Source organism: Daldinia caldariorum (assembly GCF_022478825.1).
Source record: "Daldinia caldariorum strain CBS 122874 unplaced genomic scaffold F4812scaffold_2, whole genome shotgun sequence".
Classification (NCBI taxonomy): Eukaryota; Fungi; Ascomycota; class Sordariomycetes; order Xylariales; family Hypoxylaceae; genus Daldinia; species Daldinia caldariorum.
Window position 1 is genome coordinate 2,524,414 of NW_025953038.1, and position 20,263 is coordinate 2,544,676.

At 47.1% G+C, this 20,263-nt stretch overlaps 6 protein-coding genes across 6 annotated transcripts; 4 read left to right on the forward strand and 2 right to left on the reverse strand.

Moving 5' to 3' along the window:
* Nucleotides 1-3,313: 3,313 nt before the first annotated feature.
* On the forward strand, nt 3,314-6,700 carry F4812DRAFT_190213 (AEX-3 domain-containing protein). The gene is made up of 5 exons (XM_047930124.1): nt 3,314-3,867; nt 3,914-4,933; nt 4,993-5,229; nt 5,295-5,742; nt 5,797-6,700. Exons 1-5 carry the CDS (start codon nt 3,478-3,480, stop codon nt 6,369-6,371), a joined length of 2,670 nt encoding a protein of 889 aa, XP_047794051.1. The 5' UTR covers nt 3,314-3,477; the 3' UTR covers nt 6,372-6,700.
* Nucleotides 6,701-7,967: 1,267 nt separating this feature from the next.
* On the reverse strand, nt 7,968-9,905 carry F4812DRAFT_467700 (uncharacterized protein). The gene is made up of 2 exons (XM_047938693.1): nt 9,389-9,905; nt 7,968-9,304 (listed from the first exon to the last, which is right to left on the reverse strand). The coding sequence occupies exons 1-2, from the start codon at nt 9,773-9,775 to the stop codon at nt 8,351-8,353; spliced, it is 1,341 nt and encodes a 446-aa protein (XP_047794052.1). The 5' UTR covers nt 9,776-9,905; the 3' UTR covers nt 7,968-8,350.
* A 548-nt stretch (nt 9,906-10,453) lies between these two features.
* On the forward strand, nt 10,454-13,105 carry F4812DRAFT_415252 (galactose mutarotase-like protein). Its single transcript, XM_047932961.1, has 5 exons — nt 10,454-11,178; nt 11,238-11,337; nt 11,409-11,735; nt 11,801-12,311; nt 12,421-13,105. The coding sequence occupies exons 1-5, from the start codon at nt 11,059-11,061 to the stop codon at nt 12,509-12,511; spliced, it is 1,149 nt and encodes a 382-aa protein (XP_047794053.1). The 5' UTR covers nt 10,454-11,058; the 3' UTR covers nt 12,512-13,105.
* A 1,603-nt stretch (nt 13,106-14,708) lies between these two features.
* Nucleotides 14,709-15,828, forward strand: F4812DRAFT_190309 (uncharacterized protein). Its single transcript, XM_047930125.1, has 2 exons — nt 14,709-15,122; nt 15,261-15,828. Exons 1-2 carry the CDS (start codon nt 15,070-15,072, stop codon nt 15,478-15,480), a joined length of 273 nt encoding a protein of 90 aa, XP_047794054.1. The 5' UTR covers nt 14,709-15,069; the 3' UTR covers nt 15,481-15,828.
* Nucleotides 15,829-15,980: 152 nt separating this feature from the next.
* On the forward strand, nt 15,981-17,210 carry F4812DRAFT_415259 (uncharacterized protein). Its single transcript, XM_047932962.1, has 2 exons — nt 15,981-16,559; nt 16,632-17,210. Exons 1-2 carry the CDS (start codon nt 16,236-16,238, stop codon nt 17,154-17,156), a joined length of 849 nt encoding a protein of 282 aa, XP_047794055.1. The 5' UTR covers nt 15,981-16,235; the 3' UTR covers nt 17,157-17,210.
* Nucleotides 17,211-17,564: 354 nt separating this feature from the next.
* On the reverse strand, nt 17,565-19,758 carry F4812DRAFT_190323 (uncharacterized protein). The gene is made up of 3 exons (XM_047930126.1): nt 18,475-19,758; nt 18,200-18,417; nt 17,565-18,124 (listed from the first exon to the last, which is right to left on the reverse strand). Exons 1-3 carry the CDS (start codon nt 19,153-19,155, stop codon nt 17,974-17,976), a joined length of 1,050 nt encoding a protein of 349 aa, XP_047794056.1. The 5' UTR covers nt 19,156-19,758; the 3' UTR covers nt 17,565-17,973.
* Nucleotides 19,759-20,263: the final 505 nt, after the last annotated feature.

Sequence of the window (20,263 nt, forward strand, 5' to 3'; positions counted from 1 at the left end):
GTGTAGTACCGACAGCTTGGGGGCCGTATATCATTGTGGATTGAGACACGTGGGATCGACGGCTCAATTTATTACGCGGCGAGCAAGTCTGGGGCATCTTCCGAAAATTTTCGCTAACATACAAATTGTATTGATCGTATAGAAGGTAGGTATGGATACTGAGCTATAAACAGAGGTAGACACTTTAAGTCCCAAGTTAATAGTTGAATTCGTTGCGCTGTTAATATAACATCTAGTAATCCTTATTGTACTAGGTGTATCATATGAGTAGACACGCATTAAAAGACTCAAATTAATTTCGGGAGCTACTAACTATGTAAAAAATTGGTGAAGATAAGTTGGGCATTGAATGGCATGATACCCTCTTATCACAGTACCTATTATGTGATTTAAAGCATCATACATTAGGAGGTACGCTTGGAGGACAGGGTTAGAGTTGTAAACCGGGAGAACGCTGTAATAATAGACGTGTTATAAGGACCACTTTGATCCCCTGGCAGTAGTGTAAATAAATTCTGTGCAGTAGTCGACCGACTTACCAGTAATGAAGGGGATCAGTTAATGGCCTCTGCAAGGTGCAACTGAGCCGATTGGCAGAGCTGCTGTAGCTATCACGATGCTTTGCAGCGCAGTGCATCTCGACCCAATCGAGGCTTGATGGACCCAGAACATTGTGCCCAGAGCTGCCCACCGATGGGGATTGAAGCACGTACTAGTATGTATGTTCGACATGATGCCAGTACCTAATTCGTTTCGTTATGGATCTGAATCTTTCTATTGACTGTTCGGTTTGTTGGATAGAAGCGGTATTGCTTCCCGCTACGCATCTGCAGCTATCTCAATGCGGAAAGATGTTCAACCCGTCCACCCCGCGACTCGATTTTTTTCACTTGGAACATCGTTGGAACCATCATTGGAACCAGCGTTATGCAACAGCTGGCACGTTTCAAGGGTCATCCTTTTCCGAATTGCGAAAACATCCAAGACTGCCGGGATTCTTTTTTATAGCAGGACGTGAGCCCAAACTCCTGGGTCTGCCTTGATAGATAGAGAACGATAGAAAACGTGGCTTGTGGACAAACAGATGAAGAGTCGATTACTAGAGAGTCATAGTACGTAGAGGCTTGGAAGGATCACCAGGTTTAAAACTAGACGAAGGGCACACGTGAAGGGATGAACCATTGCGATGGGCCATAGCGTGCATAAGTTCAAATGTAGAACACAGGAGATGGGAAATGAAGAATTGCCTGTTTTGGAAGTTTTCCTGAGAGTCAGTTGACTAAATTGTCCAGTAAGGTACGTAGTTAGCGAGGAGGAAAGCGACCGAATAGAGGCTTTTATGATCATTATTTCCAAGTATGGACGTTTGTCTGTCTTGTAAGATGATGGGTAGATAATACTTCGTACTGTGCGTCCTTTTATGTTGACATGATATAACAACCCTCACTAACTACAAGGCAAGTCGGCTTTTTGTGTTCCAGGCTTTTATAAGTACCTTGGGTTAGGTAGGTATCTTGTCTTTACCTTACCTTATTCGATGGATATCTCCGATACCTTCGGTATCAGGTAGTTAATAGTACTTACTTCGTATGCCAGATCTTGTGGAAGGGTCTGAGGCCTCATGTCGGCGGCAAGCTGAGATAACCGAGTCAATGGTGCCAGCCACCATGCAGGTGGTGGGTGAATCAAAGGGCGAAGATATCATAATGTGTCATGTATCATGTATATGTGTTACTACCTAGCTGTAGAACAATAACAATTCTACACCGTCTCGCAGAATTCCTTTTAATTTGAGACGTTACTTGACAGTGCTTGAGTAGGGGAGGCTATCGGATGCAATACCTATAACCCCTTACTCTTATTAATATATCGTCTCATCAGAAATATCACCTCATAGAAAACAGAATATGATATTAATCAGTATGCAAGTTCTCACTCATATTGTTAGAATGTTTTTCTTTCCCTTTTAATTTTTCTTTACGAGTCGCTACCATTCAACTTCCCTTAAGTAACTTGGGATATATCTAATAACTCGGTTCACACTGTGTTCATATTGAACCAATACGGACTATCCAAGTAGATGAATCCCAGCCAGCACTGGATTAGATACCAGACTTGCCAGGCAAGTTATTTCGAATCATACGTAACTAGGTACCTGTTTATTCATTCTTGATTTCGATATTAGCCTAAAAGTTTTGATTGACTTCCTTTTAAACCTTTTGCTAGGTGTTTGTGACATAGGCAAAAATAAACCTAAAAACGGGCTCTAGGTATCTCGATGCGCGCGAGCTTAATTCGATTGACATTGTTGCTTTTGAGCGGGTGGTGAATAAAAAGGTACTTACATGTAGAAGGTAAGTCTGACGATGGTTTTCGGCGTGGCTTCTTGCAGAGGCGGGCCCCTTTTTCAAGGCTAATCCAGCCAGTCCAGCTCTAGTCCTCCCATGCCGTCCCACTTTAGTTATGAAAGTAAGCACGTTATTTGTTAGGATGTAAAATCTGGTGGGGCTGCCGAAATTTCGAAGACGCCAGGGGCCCTAGGCTAATGCTGCTCTAACAGGAGAGCTAGTCCGGGGATAGCTCCAACCCCCCCTGCTGAATTAGGTGTCAGAGGTACTGAGTACGAGGCTAAGGTTGCATTCGCGGCCTGCATAATCAGACTGCTGCATAATATCTCCAACGATATACAACTTACCTTAGGTACCTGCCACCCTTTGAGAGTCGATCCCCTAAGGCACGCCAGTCATTTTCAGTTATCTTGCAATCTCTTGCAGGCAACTCCACTTATTATTTCCCCGTCCCCTAGCAAAATTGTGCTTTGTTACACGGCAGCTAGCACGGCCGTTCTTGAAGCTGACCCTTCTATCGTTTGGCCCTGTAGGCCCTGTAGGCCTTGTAGGTCTTGTCACACTTCGTCACTGACCAATCCGTTCCAATTCGTCGTCGTTCATTACCAGGCAACCCAGGTATTCTTTTTCTTCTTCTACCAGGGGTCGATACAAGAGGGACAATTCGGGGAGCGCATTGACTCTTTTTTTCTTTTTTTTCTCTCGTTCGTTCGGGGCAAATATCCCTTTCTCGCGCACTGTCTCCGAACAAACCCTTTTCTACCAACCGACGGCCCTTTTTTGCCTCCAAGTCCTGTCTAGTCTCTCCTTTCCTCTCTCTTCCTAGAGAGCTTCGTCTTTTTCCAACTCTCCCTTCTGCTTTTCTGTTCCCCCCACTTAAGCAGTTGCAGCAAGGACTGTATTCTGTCTCCCATTCAGACAGCAAAGCTGCAGCTTGTCGCCGTCGTCGAGCAGCTTGGTGGCTTTGTTTCTTGGTCTATTAGATCCGGAAACAAAATCTCAAGAGAGAGTCTCTGACAGGAGCAGTAACTTGGTCTGTCTAGTTACCATTCTATTATTCTTTAATTCGATATTTCCATAGGATAGCAACAAACGAGTTCAACGAGTTCAACGTACCCAATTGCCCATCATGGCCCCTTCACTTAATACGCATTCATCATTTACGCGCCCGCGTACAAGCGATCGTGACACTCGACCGGGTACGCGCGACCAGGGCGACAATAACTTGATCATCCCGAGCAGGACTTCATCTCTTCACTCTCGTATCACCCAGCCGATTCCGTCGACCCTCAATTCGAAGCCCCAGCAGCGAACACCGAAGACTCTAACCCATGCCTATATGGTCTGCGGTGTCGGCCGAGAGCCTTCTCAATGGGTTAAGGCTCCCGCCCCGACACAAGGAAAGATCGGCCACATGAAAGGTGCAGTTGGACAATTCTGGCTTCCGGAGATTCTTGGTAGCAGCCCCCGCCTTGAACAGGACAATGAAGTTGCCCGAGCCTTGCACGCTGCTATGAGGGTATGATTCCTTTAAACCTGACTTTGTCAAAAACTAACAAGACTAGGCTTGTTTTCCCCACGATGTCGAAATCTGTACCGGCCGCAGTCAACCCCACTGCGTTCACCATGCATTTGTTCTCCAGCAGGATTCATCTCACACACTCTACGGTATCTGTCTGCGCGTATGGTCAAGGGCGGATGAGAAGCGAGCAGAGACCATTAGGGACTTGAGGAAGCGAACCGAGACTGACTACTACGACAACGCCGATGAGACTTACTGGATTCCGTACTGTTTGTCTTTTCTCTCTCGATACCCATTGTACAATCTTCTAGGCGACTACTTGCGAGGGATGTGGATTCACTGGAACAAGGCCACCAATCTCTTCCACGCTGAAGAGGTATCGCGAATTCTTAGTTTCCCCGCACCGAGATTAAACGATCTGGTCCGAATCGACATGAAGGATTACGCCCTCTGCTATCAATTCCCTTCGTCCCCGACCGGTTTCCAGAACTTCGCTATGTGGCCTTTATGGACTTGTCTTTCGATCCCGAACATTGTTGGTGTCATCGAGGCGGCCATCTCTCCTACTAGGCGTATCATATTTGTCAGCCACTATCCCGCTATGCTAACAATGGCTGCTGAGACTATTCGTTTCTGCGTTCGAGTATATGAATGGAGTGGCCTTTACGTGCCCGTTGTTCACGCTCGCCATGCTAAGGAATTAGTGGAGGAGCCGGGTCCATACATCCTTGGTGTTACTGCCGAGTGCAGGTCTCTTTTCACTGCTCCGAACGACGCTCTTGTTGTTGATTTAGATCGTAACTTTGTGCTGACATCCAGTCCTCCGACTGCCCTAAATGCGAACCAGCGCAACAAGTTCGTGACGCGACTAACACAAGCTTTGAACGGCGATGTTACACCTTCCGGTGTTCCTCAACATTTGCGTTCTGCCTATGGTGGAGGAAAGCTGGTACCTGCGGGTCAAATCATCGTTATGCGTGGCGAAGTCGAATCTATTCAGGATCCCGAGTGGTGGAATCAAGATGCTGTAATGGCCGTGATGGATCACGTCTGTGAGAAGATGGTAGGTGCCACGATTCGCAGCCAAATTTTGTTAACAGCAATGCTAATTACTTCTAATAGGGTCGTAACACTGGCTTGAAGGCTGTATTGGGCGGTTCCGTCAAGAAGCCTCTAATGACAAAGGTTTCGATGAGGCATTTGAACGAGATCGTCCGAGAACGCAATCAATATTCCCGTGATGCCATGGAGGCATGGCAAGATTTCATTAACCTTAAGGGTCGTATGGAGACAGAACTTAGCAAAGTCACAAAGAGGAATAACTACCTAGTTGAAGAGTTAGAAAGCTGGAAGCAGCAGGTAAATATCTTCTACCGAGCGATAAAAAATAAAAAAAAAACGTTGAATGCTGACATACATGACAGTTCCTGAAATTCCAAGCCTTTGCTGAGACGCTTACTAAAGAAACTCAAGACCTGAAGGTTAAGATTGAGACTCACAAGAGAGAAAATAGGAGACTCGGTGGTCTCATTGACCAACAGAAAGATGACAACGCCCGTCTTTCAGTCCGCCTTACTGGTACTGAGAAGCAGCGAGACGATGCTCTCGAAGCTCTCGTTCTCCAACAGGAGATTGCCGAGGAACTTGAGCGCGAACGTAAGCGAAACAAGAAGGAATTGGCCGCCCTTCAACACACCAACGTCACCATTATCCGGCAACGTGATGAAGCACGTCGTGTGGTCTTGCATTTACGTAGCTTGATCGGAGGACAGTCGCACCATATGGAGCACTTGGTTCAGTCTTTGACTACACGCGATGACTTGGCCAGTGAGGTCGAAGAGGGCTTTGAGGAGGAAGAAGAAGACCAAGATGGTAAGTTACATAACCTATTGACCTATTAAATTTGGTCGCTAATGAGTTTCAAAGGCCAATATTTGAGGAACCCGAGCCGGGCAAACAAGCGACATTCTACTGCCAGCTTTTCCGACGTGGCCGATCGACACCTTAAGGACAAGACAGATGCTATTTCTCACATTATTAGGAATATTGCAGAGCAATGTCAGGCCGCCGTTGAGGGCCTTCAGCTGGCCCAAGATGCCGAAATCGAATCCTCTAGATCGCACCGACGAGCAAGCAACTTATCTATGGCCCCTAGCGACGACGGACATTGGGCCGCCCCTTCTGAAGTTGGCGATGACAGCCACTTACACCCTTCCGGGCGCGTATCTAGTATCCCTGCGACCCCGGACTTGATTCCCAACCGAAGCAGCACAGCGATGTCCATGGCATCGACTATGACAACTCCTGAGCGATCGAGCCAGCAGTACAACATCCACAACGAGATCCCCACCAAGATCGTGGAGGATGACGAAGATGATTTAGCTGAACGAAGCGAAAGCGAGACCTTGCCGCAAGAGCCGGGTGTGGTCGGCAAGCACGCCGAAAGTCTCATTCACCGTCCTTCCGGTGCTAGAATCAGCGCTCTCGGTGGCACCCGCTGAATGTTTATGTATTACTAACTAACTTGTTGCATGTACGGAGTCGGTGGCGACATGTTCCAAGATTTTCTGCCTGTTTAAGGCTTTACCGAGGAAGGATGAGTTATCTCTAACTCCCCCTCCTCTACCTGTGCATATTTGACTTTGCTTATACCTTGACCTATCTGTTTACGGACCTGTATGGCGTTTTACTCTATGAAGAGTTCGGATTTTCGCTCTTTGTTTTTTCCTATATTCTCTCTTGGCCCTTTTGGCTCCAACCTTAATTTTCCTTCAGGTATCGTGACAACTAGAGGAGGTACTCTGTTAGCTAGGCATTAAGTAAAATGACCTGCTAAGTCATGTTGTTGGCGAGGAGGGAAAAAAAGGATATGATGGAATTAGCCATTCTGTCTCTTTTGTGGTATTGGTTAACATCAACTTGTCCGCAATCAAGGACCAGTGGATGTTTGCCTTAATTATTCTCGAACTCATGTCTTATGTTTAGCATTAGACGAACAAGAGTTATTCAGAAAGCAAGCCTGGCTCGCGCCTCTGCAGTTTACGTTACGTGATTAGTCTTGTTCTATGTGTGTCAACTGTTCTGTAAGATAACATTGCTAATGAGGAGTGCTATGTCAAACTTGATGGTTTTAATATTACCGTCGCTGTTAGCTCAGATATGGCTCCTTACCTCAATCCTTTACATGGCATAAAGCTTGTAGCAGTGACCGATGTAAGAGACAAGCTATATCATATTGTTCACCCATCCACAAAAAAAAGACCCTGTCGAGGGTACTCTAATTCTTTGTGTATTCTATGTGGGGGCGTTCCATAACTGCGCCGTACTGTTATGGTATGATATGACGTACCGAGTTATATTTAGGTAGACAATCAATTAATTAACATTGTTCCCGAACACTTGGAATAATACCTTCTAGAACTTATGGGTTAATAAATTGGCTACCAAAGTCTAACCTAGTCGGTGGCGGTTCCAAAGTCCACTACTCCATGGAAAACGTTTCAGCGGGTAAAACATGCATGTTCTTGGAAAAGCAATTACCTACATAGGTACCTAACCCAATACTGCTTCCATTCTAATGTAACCACTGTGTGTATAACTTACCTCCTTTTACATAAAGTCGGCTTGGTAGGTTTCCCGCCAGAGTTGTGCGTGGAAATCGGGGTTTCTATATCTGTGCTCATCATTCATATAGTACTATCAAGATATGTGTCTCAAAGACACGAGAGTTTTAAAGTAGAAATCTATCAATGGTTTTCGAGTATCAATACTGAGTATATTATTGGAGAGTTTGCAGTGTTATCGCATGATTCTCACTCAGCCTTGTTGTATTGTACCTAGAAGAGTAAATCCACGTTAAGGACAATAACGACTACACCTGGAACGAACTGATGACATAGATTTCATTGGTTTAAGAACATCGAGGCTTCGAAGATGTGTATATAAGCTCCCAAGGCCTTTAACTATCTACTTAAAGAATAATGTCCACGCCTATCGAGAACCATACGGGCAAAATGGGTAGTTGGTCGAAGCCTCGAAGGACTCACGTTGATACGTATCACCTAATATAGGCATTCTCGTTGGAAGAGTAAAACATTGTAGTAGTATTATTACGTTAAACTCGCTAAAATAATGATTTTACCCTTAACCCATTAAATGCGAATGACACGAAAAGAGATCGCGAAGTGGTTTCCAGTTCCAAGACTTCCTCGAAGTGCTGGATACGCTCCCAGACGCGTTAACTGCCACAGAGTCTTCCGAAACTAATGCTAGGTAGATGGAGGTAGGTAGGTAGGTACCTACCTTGGGTAGATATATATACTTCTTTCTCTGATCATCAAAGAATCGTATCATCATCCGTCCCCTTCTCTTCTCTTCTCTTCTCTTAATCATAACTCTACACTGATCTACCTTCTTCAATTTTTAAGTCTTTTTTAAAAAATAATAATAATAATAATGATGATGATGATAAAAACATTCATCAAGAGGCCAAGAATCCATTCAAGAACCCAGGCACCTGCTCGTTCCACTTCCTCTCCCTGGCCTGCGGCAGCCCCCACGCCGCGATGATGTACGCCCGGCAGCACAGCGTCACGTCGTCGAAGTCGTCCGCGCTCGTCAGCACGACGGCCGGCACCACCGTGCACACCGGGTCCAGCCGCCGCGCCGCCTCCTCTACGCTCTTGTCCGCGATCGTCACCTTCGTCGAGTTGTTGTCCAGCGCGTCCTCCAGCTCGATCCAGTCCCGGTACTCCCACAGCTGCTCGACCGTCGTCGCCGTCTCCTCTCCTCCCGAGCCGCCACCACCACCACCACCGCTGCTGCTGCCATTATTGCGCGAAAGGAAGTCCCATATCTGCAGCTGGAAGTGGTCCGTCGACGTCACGAACAGCTCGTTGAGCTCCAGCGCCGGGAACACGACGATGTCCCGCAGCTGCTGCAGGACCTCGGCGCCGCCGTCGCGCACGGCGGGCAGGAACGCGAGGATGCCGCGCAGCGCCTCGCCGAGGGCCGCCTCGCGCGCGAACCGGGCGCCCTTGTACTCGGGGTGGTGGACGAGGGCGAAGTAGGTGGTCTGGCGCCAGCGGCGGAGCTCGAGGGCGCGCTGGCGCGGGGTGACGTGGTTGTCCAGGGAGTCCTCGACGCGGGCGAGCAGCGCGAGCAGCTCGGGCGCGACCCCCGGCAGCTCGGCGCGGAAGACGTGCTGGTCGACCCACCGGATAATGCTCGCCAGCAGCACGTACTCGGTCGACACGTGGAAGGACGACAGCCGCGCGATGTCCGGGTACGCGTCCAGCCACCGCACCAGCGCCGCGCTGCTCCCGTCCTTCTGCGCCGTCTCGACTACCTTCTGCGCCCAGCGCTCGTTTTCGAGCAGCGGCTTGACCCACGAGTATATGAGGTTCATGATCTGGTCGATGAAGTTTCTATATTCCTATAATATGCAACAAAGACATATTTAGTAAGTACACTCTGTTTTAGAAAAAAAGTGGAAAAAAGGGGAAGATTTCTCACTTACCACGGCGATTTCCTCCGGAGTGATACTGTTGCGGGGGTGCGTCGGGAGATCCTCTCCCCGCAGCTCCTTTACCTGGTCGGTCGACAAGCCCTTGAGCTTCCAGATCTCCTCCTGGAGGAGATCGTTCTCGTCCTGCAAGGCGTCGATGCGCGCGACGTACTCGTCCATCGAGGTCTGGTCGGGCAAGTGATCCAGGACCTCCTGGAGCTGCTTGTTCTCGACCCACAGGTTGTCCTGCTCCGCCTCCAGTGAGCTGACCTTGGCCCTGACGCGGCGCATCTCCGCGTTGTGCCTGTGGCGCTCCCGCCGCACGCTCTGGATCACCCGGTGGTTCTCGTCCGCCGTCGGCTTGACCTTTGGTCGCTGGGACCCCGAGCGGGAAGCCATCGTGACTTTAGGTTAGGTTAGGTCAGGTAATACCTCCTAGGTTAGTCGTGCTTGTTAGAAATAATCTCTACGCGACGATCTTTTTTCCTTCATGCAATTACTCTATGAAAGACAGCTCTATGGACCTCTCTCACGCTTGATTGTATGCGAGACACTTGATAGAATAGACGATGGATTTAATCAGGACCTGTGACGCATAATTGTACTGAGGTGACCGGAAGCATCAAGCCCCTTTATTTGAAGCTCAAGGTAGCGTTCCATTCAAATTCGAATGTAAAAGAAATTTGCATTAACAAAGCTATCTGTTTTCAACATAATTGATTGTTACCTAGTGGGATTTCTTTGCTTTGTCCAAGAGGCATTGATGACGCTTTGAAGCTGTGAAATGCCAAGCAACTTTTGCGACAACTGTAAAGTTCTATTGTCACGCTGCGTACCTAACCTAAGGTGCAACCACTTATGTTTCTCCATTGCAGATATAGGAGGTAGTAAAGCACTCTTGGTGACTGGAACAATGCAGGATAGGTTCCTAGATGAACACTAAGGAAACGTTGTCCCCGTTCAATAACTTTATGAGATTACAACTAAATATAACACATGGACCTTGTGGTTGAATCGAAGGGCCCAAGATAAAGAATGCCGCTTATAGTACATCTAATTCGTTATGTATTATTGATACTATAGTGAGTGCCGCGTAGGCCCGTTGGGAGCTCCGCGGCATATATGAACTTATATGAATTCATGTTTGCTCCTAAGCCAGATGTGCCAAGGCGCCTAAGACATAAACGCCCATGGCTCAATCTCGAGCATATTTGAGCCGCCAGACGCACATATTCTGTCCGCGGTAGAATTTACCCCGAATCTGCAAGTTGGTGTTCCAAATATTTCCCCAAGGGGAAGCCGGAAATGTCGTGAGATGACTGGCTGCTGCTATATCAGCCTATTTAACCCCCCATCATTCCACTATGTACCCCCTGGTTCATCCCGAGTCGCCTCTCTCGGTATGGTACGATATGAAAAGCGCTGCGCTCACACACGCGCTCTTACTGATGGCGCTAGCCAGTATACTACCCTTCCTCCGCGGTTAACTATTTAAGGGAATATGGGGAAGAGAGGGGCTACGTGGGAAAAGACTGGGATATGGTAGTAGTAATAAGCCAAGTGTCCCTCGAGGATTGTCTTGTGGATGTGTGCTTATTGTCCACTCTGTTCTACTAGCTGGAAGTTGAGTTTTGTGATACCTACCTCTTTCCAGCCTCGCTCAACAGGGACCAATTGAAGAGATGCGGTGCTCTGTGCTAGCTCTGCCGGTCTTGGCGACAGCCGCCTCTGTCGTTGCCCAAGCCCCGAATCCCGGGAAGGACGGGAAGTACACGATATCTTCGTCGGGAATAAAAGCTCAGGTTCGGCGATATACTTCTGACGAAGCTAGGAGATGAACTAACATTTGAGCACACTCCAGTTTATTCCGTACGGAGCCACGCTCACTAACCTCTTCGTCAAAGATAAGAACGGAGAGGATGTCGACGTAGTACTTGGATATGATGATATAGACTATTATCGTAATTGGGTCCCGGATATATCGTCCTTAAGGAAAATGAAAGAAAGAGAGTTAACTAACCTTTGGCTCTAGCTAAGGACCCAGGACATCCTGTCTATAACAGCATCCCTGGTCGTTATGTCAATCGCATCGGTAAGGGCAGATACACGATCGATGGTAAGACATACGACACTCAGATCAACGATGGGAGCAACACGTTACATAGCGGCACGAACAACTGGTCGTATCGTGTATGGAACGTGACTGATGCTACCAAAGATTCCATCACTTTCACCGTCAAGGATGCGTCGAACTCGTCCCAAGGAATGTTGGGTCTTGTCCAGGGCCAAGTGACGTACAGCGTCAGCGGGAGCACATGGAAGATCAAGATGGAGGCGACGTCGCCTGAGGCTAGGACTCGTACGTTTATTTCCCCTTGTGACGTAGCGTTCGGTGTGTTGACGATGCTGACTTGGACTGCAAAGCGCTCATGCTAACCCAGCACACCTACTTTAATCTGGATGCCTTCAAGAACCCAGATACAAACAAGATCTGGAACCACACTCTGTACTTGCCGTACTCAAAACGATACCTGATCGCGGACGACGGTGCGTTGCCTACGGGTCAGATTGGAACTGCGGCGCCTAATAGCATCAACGACTTTGCTAGTCGCCCAGGTTTATTCCTGGGTCATGCGCAAAGTGACCCTAAGTTCTCTGGTAACTGCGGCGGCGGCGGCGCCTGTGAGGGATATAACGGTTACTTCCTGATCGACAACGCACCTAAGGATGCCGTAGTCGTCAGTTTAGCTAGTGAATTTTCTGGCATCACCGCTGATCTGCGCACCGATCAGTCCGGATTTGTGCTTTACTCATGCAATTGGATGGATGGGACCGCCAATTTGAAGAGTACGCAAGGTACTAAGGCCATTAAGAAAGTGGGCAGAAGCTCCTGTGTCGCTATTGAGGCTCAAGATTATGTGGATGGTATCAATCAGTAAGATTATCCCTTCCCCTCTATCAGCCGACATACTTCAATTCTTCCCCGGGCCTATAAAACATCAGTGGTTAAGAATGGTGTAAGCTAACACGGAATTTTAATGTAGTCCCGAATGGGGACGAGTCGAGAAGCAGATCACCGGGCCAGGCCAGAAATACTCATGGGAAAGTTCATGGACACTTAGTACCGCTCACTGAGACTTCGTAAGGGGTTAGTAAAACTCGTCATATTCACTTGGATAGAGGATAGCGGTCAGGGGATTCGTTCGTACATACATACATAGGTACGTAACGTATCATTAGCGATGCTGGGTGCGAAAGAAGCTGGACGGGTCTTGAATTGTACATAGAAGGAGGGGTTCGAGAAATGATAGTCTTGCCTTGTGGCGTAAGTCCAGCTCGCTCAATGCTCTGATGATAGATGATGCGGGACTTGCGACAGTTTGCGTAAGCCTTGGTGGTTGAAATCTTCATTGCCAAGATTCAATTGGAAATGCACGCTGACATCAGAATAAGACCACTAGAAGAATTATTTTTTCTCTTTTTTTTTTCTCGTTTCTTCGCTGGACATGGTGTAGATACAACCCAGGTCGAGGGGCCTCCGTGTGGCTTCACATCCTAGACCTGGAGTAAGGAAAACGTCCTTCCATGTAGGTAGACATTGTGCCTGACAAGTCATAATTGATGTGTCAGATAGGCAGATTTGTTATCAATCCGACTTGCTGGTGTTCTGTTTGCCTTTTTTTTCTTTAATTTTTTTTTTCTTTTATTCTTCATTAGGCGAAATCTGATTCTAATGATCTGATCTGATGTTGTAAGTGTAGCTGGAAACTGGTTCGCCTTATGGTTCGCCGGAGTTTAACATTATTTTTTATTCGCCTAAACAAGTCTTGATTCGTAGGCAGCAATGGTCTGATTATCTGATTCGCTAAAGGATCATGGGCCCACAATCGAAGAGGGGTAACTGGAGGCATACAAACCCCATGCCACCATAGTCCATGATTTGTGCGCATGCCATATTTTTCACGATTGCGGAGCATCGAGATTTCCCACAACTCGATGTTTCCTGGAGCCATTCCCCATTAGTTCATTTTAAGGGGTCCCGTTGCCTTGCACTTGCATACGCCAGTCATTCAGGGTCCCCAGGGGTAAGTTACCCTTCACCTTCGCTTTCTTTCAGCTGAATGACGTAGCTTGGTCGAAGACCACCACAAAAAAAAAAGTCCATTTTGTTTTCCCCCTTCTTGTAAACTTCATATCTTTTTGTACAACTCCAAAGAGTCTAGACTTAGATCTAAATTCTACCTAGACTCCCCCTAGCCAATTCATTTGTCCGCGTATTGTTCGCACGTAATCTCAGGGTTCTAGACTTTGGAATTGGAAATTCTTGCTGCAGACCGCGGTCCAATTCCAACAAGCGTGTTACTTTCACATCCTAGCTCAACAATTAGCTCCACGACCATCCGTACGTCATCGTCATTGCTTTACAATTGAAGCCTTCTGCATTGTGACGTTTTTTAAACAATCAACGTCATTCTCTTTCGGTGAGCTTCAATTGTCCTAAGGAGGCTCGTTACTTGGTGGGGGGTCTTTTGAAGAAGGCATTCAAAGGATCACCATGGCGGAACGTTGCCACTATCGTCTTTTGACGAGATACCTATTAACTTGTAGTAGTATAATGGTCTTATTAAATCAATATTCCGGTGAGAATAGGCCATGATCGTTTCGAAATTGTGATCACGAGGACGAGAATGCTAGGCCCCAGGGACGGAGACACACGGATTGAGATGTCGTTCATGGCAGTTGGGTTCCAAGTTTGCCCGATCTACTTTCTCTCATACGTGGCGATCAACTCCTGCCAGTCAGATAGATTCTAAACAAACTGAGAGAGAAGCAAAAAAAATCAGCCCATAATTGTTTAGTTGACTGGGCCGGGTTGTTGGCTTGCGACTCCAACTAGGCAGGGGATCAGCACCGCCGGTGGGGGCTAAAGCTGGCGGAATAAACGTCCTACGAAAGCCCATCAGCCGCATGCTTCCATGGGCCTGAGATTAATGTTCCACGTCTATTCTACCACACGCTGACGAGATAACGATTGATGTACGTAAATCTCAGTGACATCATCTAATCCCCGAGAATACACGTCAGGGGAATAGCGTCTTCCTTCCCGGTAGAGGTAACTAACGACTCCTGTCACGCCGGGCCTTATGTCTGTTGTGGGGGGTTTAAGGTTGAATGCCAAACGGATCTTTGGACCGTAGAAGCACCACGCGGTGCGACATACAGGCAGCCGGGGGAGTTGGGCAAGAGGAGGGTTGATCCTGAGAGGTCTCCTTGGATTCTCTACATAAATCCCAGGTTTGGCCCTCCAAGTTGCCCTCGATCGGCAGGCTCAGTTACTCTCGCGTCGATCAATGACCTATTAAGTTATATCGTCTCAAATCACTACGTCGTTTTTGTGACTTTTACTCGTTTTATTCCCTGTTGTTGGTGCTGTATCTGTTCAGCTGTGGGAAAGACTTAGGTTGTCTTACAAAACACGAAAATACGACTGGAGTTTTAGGACAATTTTTTTTTTTTTTTGTTACTGCCGTGCCTATCTTATCGGCCTGGTACCCCACACACTTTCAACGCAGGGTCCGGCTTTTCCTGCCAGCGGCTGCAGCCGAACGCTAGACGAGGCCAAAACCAGCCTTAAACCATAGCGTTGGAAAGTTCAATTAGATTACTAAAGTTTCTAATTGGCAAATTGCATCATGGCAAAGAACGATCAAATCGACGGTTCCACATGTGCTGTTCAGTATCTGAAGTGAGTACTTAAATTTATTACTTATATTTATATGCCTTGCCTTATCTAAGGTCATCTCATATAAGAAATATTCTTCAAATTAAAGCTGTTTTTCAAGTCGATAAGTCAAGACTTTGCTCATATCTATCATCTACGTAGTCAAGAAGCTGGTCCCGAAGTAGCCCAGCGACCCGATATTAACGTTCCCCTCGACGTGAATTACAACTTGCAGCGATTCCTAAACCCGCACCTCCACGCTGCAGACCAGCACCTGAGACCGCCGCAATCTCCAACGCCACTATCCGAGCATGAATCTCGCATGCGCATGACAACCATCTTGGGCTCTATGGGGTTGGACACCCTGCCGAAACAAAAGTGATGAAATGTGAAAAAAAAAAGCGCGGTATCATGACCGTATATTGTTTGCATTTTGCTTTCACTTGATTATAACCATCTAACGAATTTCCTTCGAAGCTTATATGTTGATAAGATCTAGGTATCATTGAGTATTGTTTTTTTTTTAAATAGTTTCTTTTTTCATGCATAGCTGGCGGCGTCGAAAGGAGAAATCGCATCTCAATTATATAGGTTGGAGGACTTTTTATTGTTTCTAGCGTTGGTCGTCTGGCAAGTATTGGTGGATTGGTTTCTGTAGCATAATTCTAGTATTTAGCTAGATTAGGCGCTTAGGTTATGTAGCGATGAATGAATGCATGCATTGGGTCCCTCTTATATGAGTAAACCGTACACATACATCTTGTACTATAGTATCTGTTCGACAAGTGCTACGCGTAATACTATTCGTTGCCTTCCTCTTTGAGCTAAGCTAGGCTGTTTTTAAGCACTATGATGTAAAGTACATAGTAGTTGTCCGCCAAGAGACCCAGCACGCAGACACGTGCTGTTTCCAAGTATCTCCTTCGCTCGTTGTAATTGCTCTTGCTCTTGCTCTTGCATTCAGTTTATATTAGGTGCATACATTAGGTTACGTATAATACATAATCCCGTACCTAGAAGTATTTGTGCAGGTAATCTCCAACCTCATGTCATAACTATTATCATCACTCAACCCTGTCAAATCTTCAAAAATTCTTAACACCAAGATAATTACCCCGCCATTAACTACACTACACTATGGCTGGTAAGAAGATTGAACTGCAACGGGAAAACATCAAGGGGGGTATTCTTACCGACGACACCGTCTTCAATACCCTCAACGACTATCTCCAACTAGACAGTCCCGTCTCCGCTGCGCAAGTAGCTGCCTCCATAGCAAAACTTGTACCGGAGCCGGAGAACGGCAGCAAGACTTTGGGCGACGGCTTCTTTTTCGGCCTGTGGCAAGACATCATTTCTGTCGTAGAGCAGATACCGCACGACCACGTCGCACAGGATAAGCTTGTCAGTGTTCTAAGAGGGCTGACTCTATTGTCTGATACGGGAATCACTGTGAATGAAGTATGTTTCTAGCAGAGCCTTCTTCCTACCAACTACGTCTCGTTTGTCAAACTAATCAATCAATCGGGGTAGTCCCGGCTCTGGGTTGACCTTCCATTTCTGGGAGCCGCCTTTAGGGAATATCTTAATGGACCTGGTAGATCGAAGGCCAAGGAGGAACAAATTCGTATCGATCAAGCCTGGATACGGTTCCACGCTTTCTCCGCCAGGCTCATGGGTGCAGCGGTGATCCACTGGCAGAACCAGCCGATATGGATGCTGCGCGACGCGCTCGAGGAGGAGAAGAATCCACCCAAGAGCAGCGACTTGGACAGGGACTTGGTGACCGCAGCAATGTATATCGAATTCTCCGGCCCGGTCCTCGTCGAAGCGTTGGCCGCGAACCCGGCCCCGGAGCTCTCCAACGAGAACCGCCGACTGCTCAAGGGCGGGTCACTTTTCCGTGGTGAACCGGGTTTGCGGTTGGACCGCTGGTCGTTTTGGACGAGGAGATTCAAAGAGGAGGCGGAGAAGACGAGCACCCCAGAAGCGAGGGATATCGCTTTACGAGCTGCTCGGTTGATGGAGGTTTGGGGTGAGACCAGGTTGAAACCCTAAGTAGGATAGATAGGTACCTAGACAACAGCGAGGAATAAAACACCTACCTAATCTAGTCTGCACCGGAGTCTACGTAATGTAATATTGACCTGTTCGTGAAGACTAAGATCATTAGTCATAAGGCCTCGGTATCCAAGATACCTACTATCCGTCACAGTGCGCTTGAACAGTAGGAAGATAGGTGCCTCTCAGGTAGATATAAACATAACTGGCCGGTCCTATAACAATAACGATAAACCCGACCAATACGTCTCGTCTTTGTTTGAACGCTATGGGAACTCATCTCAGCCCCAAATGTTCACTCCTTTGCCATACTAGAGGAGGTTCTCAATCCCAAGTAGCCCACCCTGACTCACGCATTTGTTATGAGGGCTTCATAACCGACAGATACATAAAGTATCTGGAGCTAGCTGACCGACATGATATTTCACCACGGATAGAGCTAGACAATATAAAAGCCTCAACTATCGAGAATTCTTAATGTCCGACTAAAGCCCCGAAGGACAACTGCGACAGGCGCGCATAACTTTCCGCCTATGCAGGGTCACAATGATATTATGCAATGTCTTGATACGAGCGTACCATAAAGGTAGTTATCGAGCACGCTGGGTTGCATGATTCGAAATGTTTTTGATTCCCTATTTGCTAGTCTAACTACCCTTTAGGGTCATAATGCTCATAGTAGGGACATGAGGAAGATTTAAAAAGACATACGCTCGAAGTGATGGCAAAATCGCTAGCATTGCAGCATCTAGTGCTGCTATTGTCGTCAACGCGGCAAGCCCAAAGCTTCCGCCACTTATTATAACTATTATCTTTAAAATGGTATAAATGCGAACCACACCATGAACGTGCAAAATCCATACAATATTTTCTTCCTTAGAGGCATGGGGCCTAAAAAGATATTCCTTGGATCATAACCGCAGTTCAGCAACGTGTAGCCAACCGTGTCTAAAAACCGGAATATTCTAATAAAGGAATGTGTTTAGTATCATATCCGTCATCAAGTGAGTGGGATATCACTCGAGTAAAGGGGGACTCACAGGTTAATTAAAAAGACGCCAAACCCAAATTTGGGAAGTGGGCCCCCTTGGGTCGTCTCCGAAATGACGGTTTCGCGTGCGGTGTAAGTAACAGGAGGAATGCGGATGAATGTGATAACTAGTTCTGTAGCCAGCGCACGCGTATATGTGACCTCGTTCGTAGTGCCTACACGAACCACGAAGATCATTACTGCCACTACCGCCAGACAGAAATCGATCTAAGAATTTGGCTGTTAGAGTGACTAAACGCCAGAGAGACAAGGATAAAAACATACGGTGGCAGGTATCAGAACTGCCGATGTATTTCGGAACATAGTCCACGCCAGCACAGCAGCCAGCATGCCGAGACCAAACTGTATGATGGCCATGATTAACCACGATATAACTACGACGAGCCTCCTCACCCTGCAAGGGGCATGCATGTTTTTGATGCGGCTATTAGAATTGCCGCTATGGACCGGCCAAGTGCAAAAATGACATATGTAGCCATAGTCGCCGTTGACCATTTGTACCAGCGGCCACTGCTTGTGCTGGTTCTCACGACTTAGCCGATAACGCCAGCATCGGAAACAGATAGACCGCCACGCGTCCTCCGGACGCGTCGTATCCACGATCAAGCGATCAAGTCCCGGCATGCACAGACATTCGGTGCAACAGCTGCTCAGGACGGTGTGAGGGAAGCCATCCTGGGTAGTGAATTGCTTGCGGACGACATCAACGGTGATGATCTGGCGATATAAGGGACATGTCTCCCGCAAGGTGATTAAGCTCGTCAGGTCCAGATGAGAGATGATAAAATACTGCAGCTCGAGTGGTAAGGCCTCTAGCCCCGACTCTGCTGGATGTCCCGTCCGCCGCGGCGACTGGCGGCGACTGCTCTTGGCCTGGCCCTGGTCGCGCCTGGAGCTTGTGCTGCTAACGGTGGTGAGTTCGACGCTCGGAGACGTGCTCATCATGCGAGGTGGACAGCGTAGCCCTAGCGTAGCTGAAAGGTGAGTAAAGAGTGTATTCAATCATGGAATTAATGAATGGCTCGTCATCTTCCGGCGACTGAAACTCTCCTTTTTGGGGGAAGATAGGGATGTGAAAAGAGTTGATCGTCTTCTTGATGCGACGGGTCGCTTTCTTCAATGCCAAGTATGACGGTTTGAAGAAATTCCCTGGACTGGATTGATCGGTTTTCCGGCACAAGGCAGCGCGCTAACCCGGCTGTCCGGCACAGGCCGAGACCGTGCACTGATCCGTGTAAATAGACAGTATTTGTGGGTGTTACGCACGGTATTAGGAATACTGTGGTTGGTTACCTAATGGAAAGGGGGGAATGGTCCTACAAGATGAGAGAGACCAAGAAATAAGACAAATTGAGATGGACGAGAATTTGGAGCCCTAATAATACATATGAGTAGATATTATCAAGGATGCAATGATGTAGTTTTATATATTAAGTAGGTAAGAGGTAGGGAGGTTAGTAGTAGAATAGATCTAGAAAAAATAGTTGTATGTAGGTAGAAGAGAGATTTTCATTTAAGCATCTAACTTTATATTAGGTTTCTAGGTACTAATATGTATTCCGTACATGTGAGGTAGGTATGTGTACATAATGTACTGCGGGTCCCCTTTTATATGGATTAGTACACTAGGTACACAGGTACCAGCGGGATAAGCGAAGATGGAAACACAGGGATCTTTAGATATGGGGGATATGGGAGCCTCGCAGGGCTGCAACCATCACATGGAAAGAACCCAAGGCGGAGAAATAACACAAATCCACATAAGTCCCAGGTAAAGGACCACCATTTAAATGCGTAAGGCTTTTAACTTTTTAGGTTTAGCTAACCACCTTAGGAGGTACCTAAGTTTAAAAGTTGGAGAACGTATGTACCTTGGGTAGACTAACGAATAAATTTAAGTAAAGATGGAAAGGAAAGACCTAAAAAATATTAAAAAATAAGAGAGAAAAAAAAAAAGCCCCGTTCATTGAGACAACAGAGAATCTCCAACTCACAACATGAACTAGTCACCCGTCTCATGCAAGTCAACACAATCCATACCACCCGTTGATAC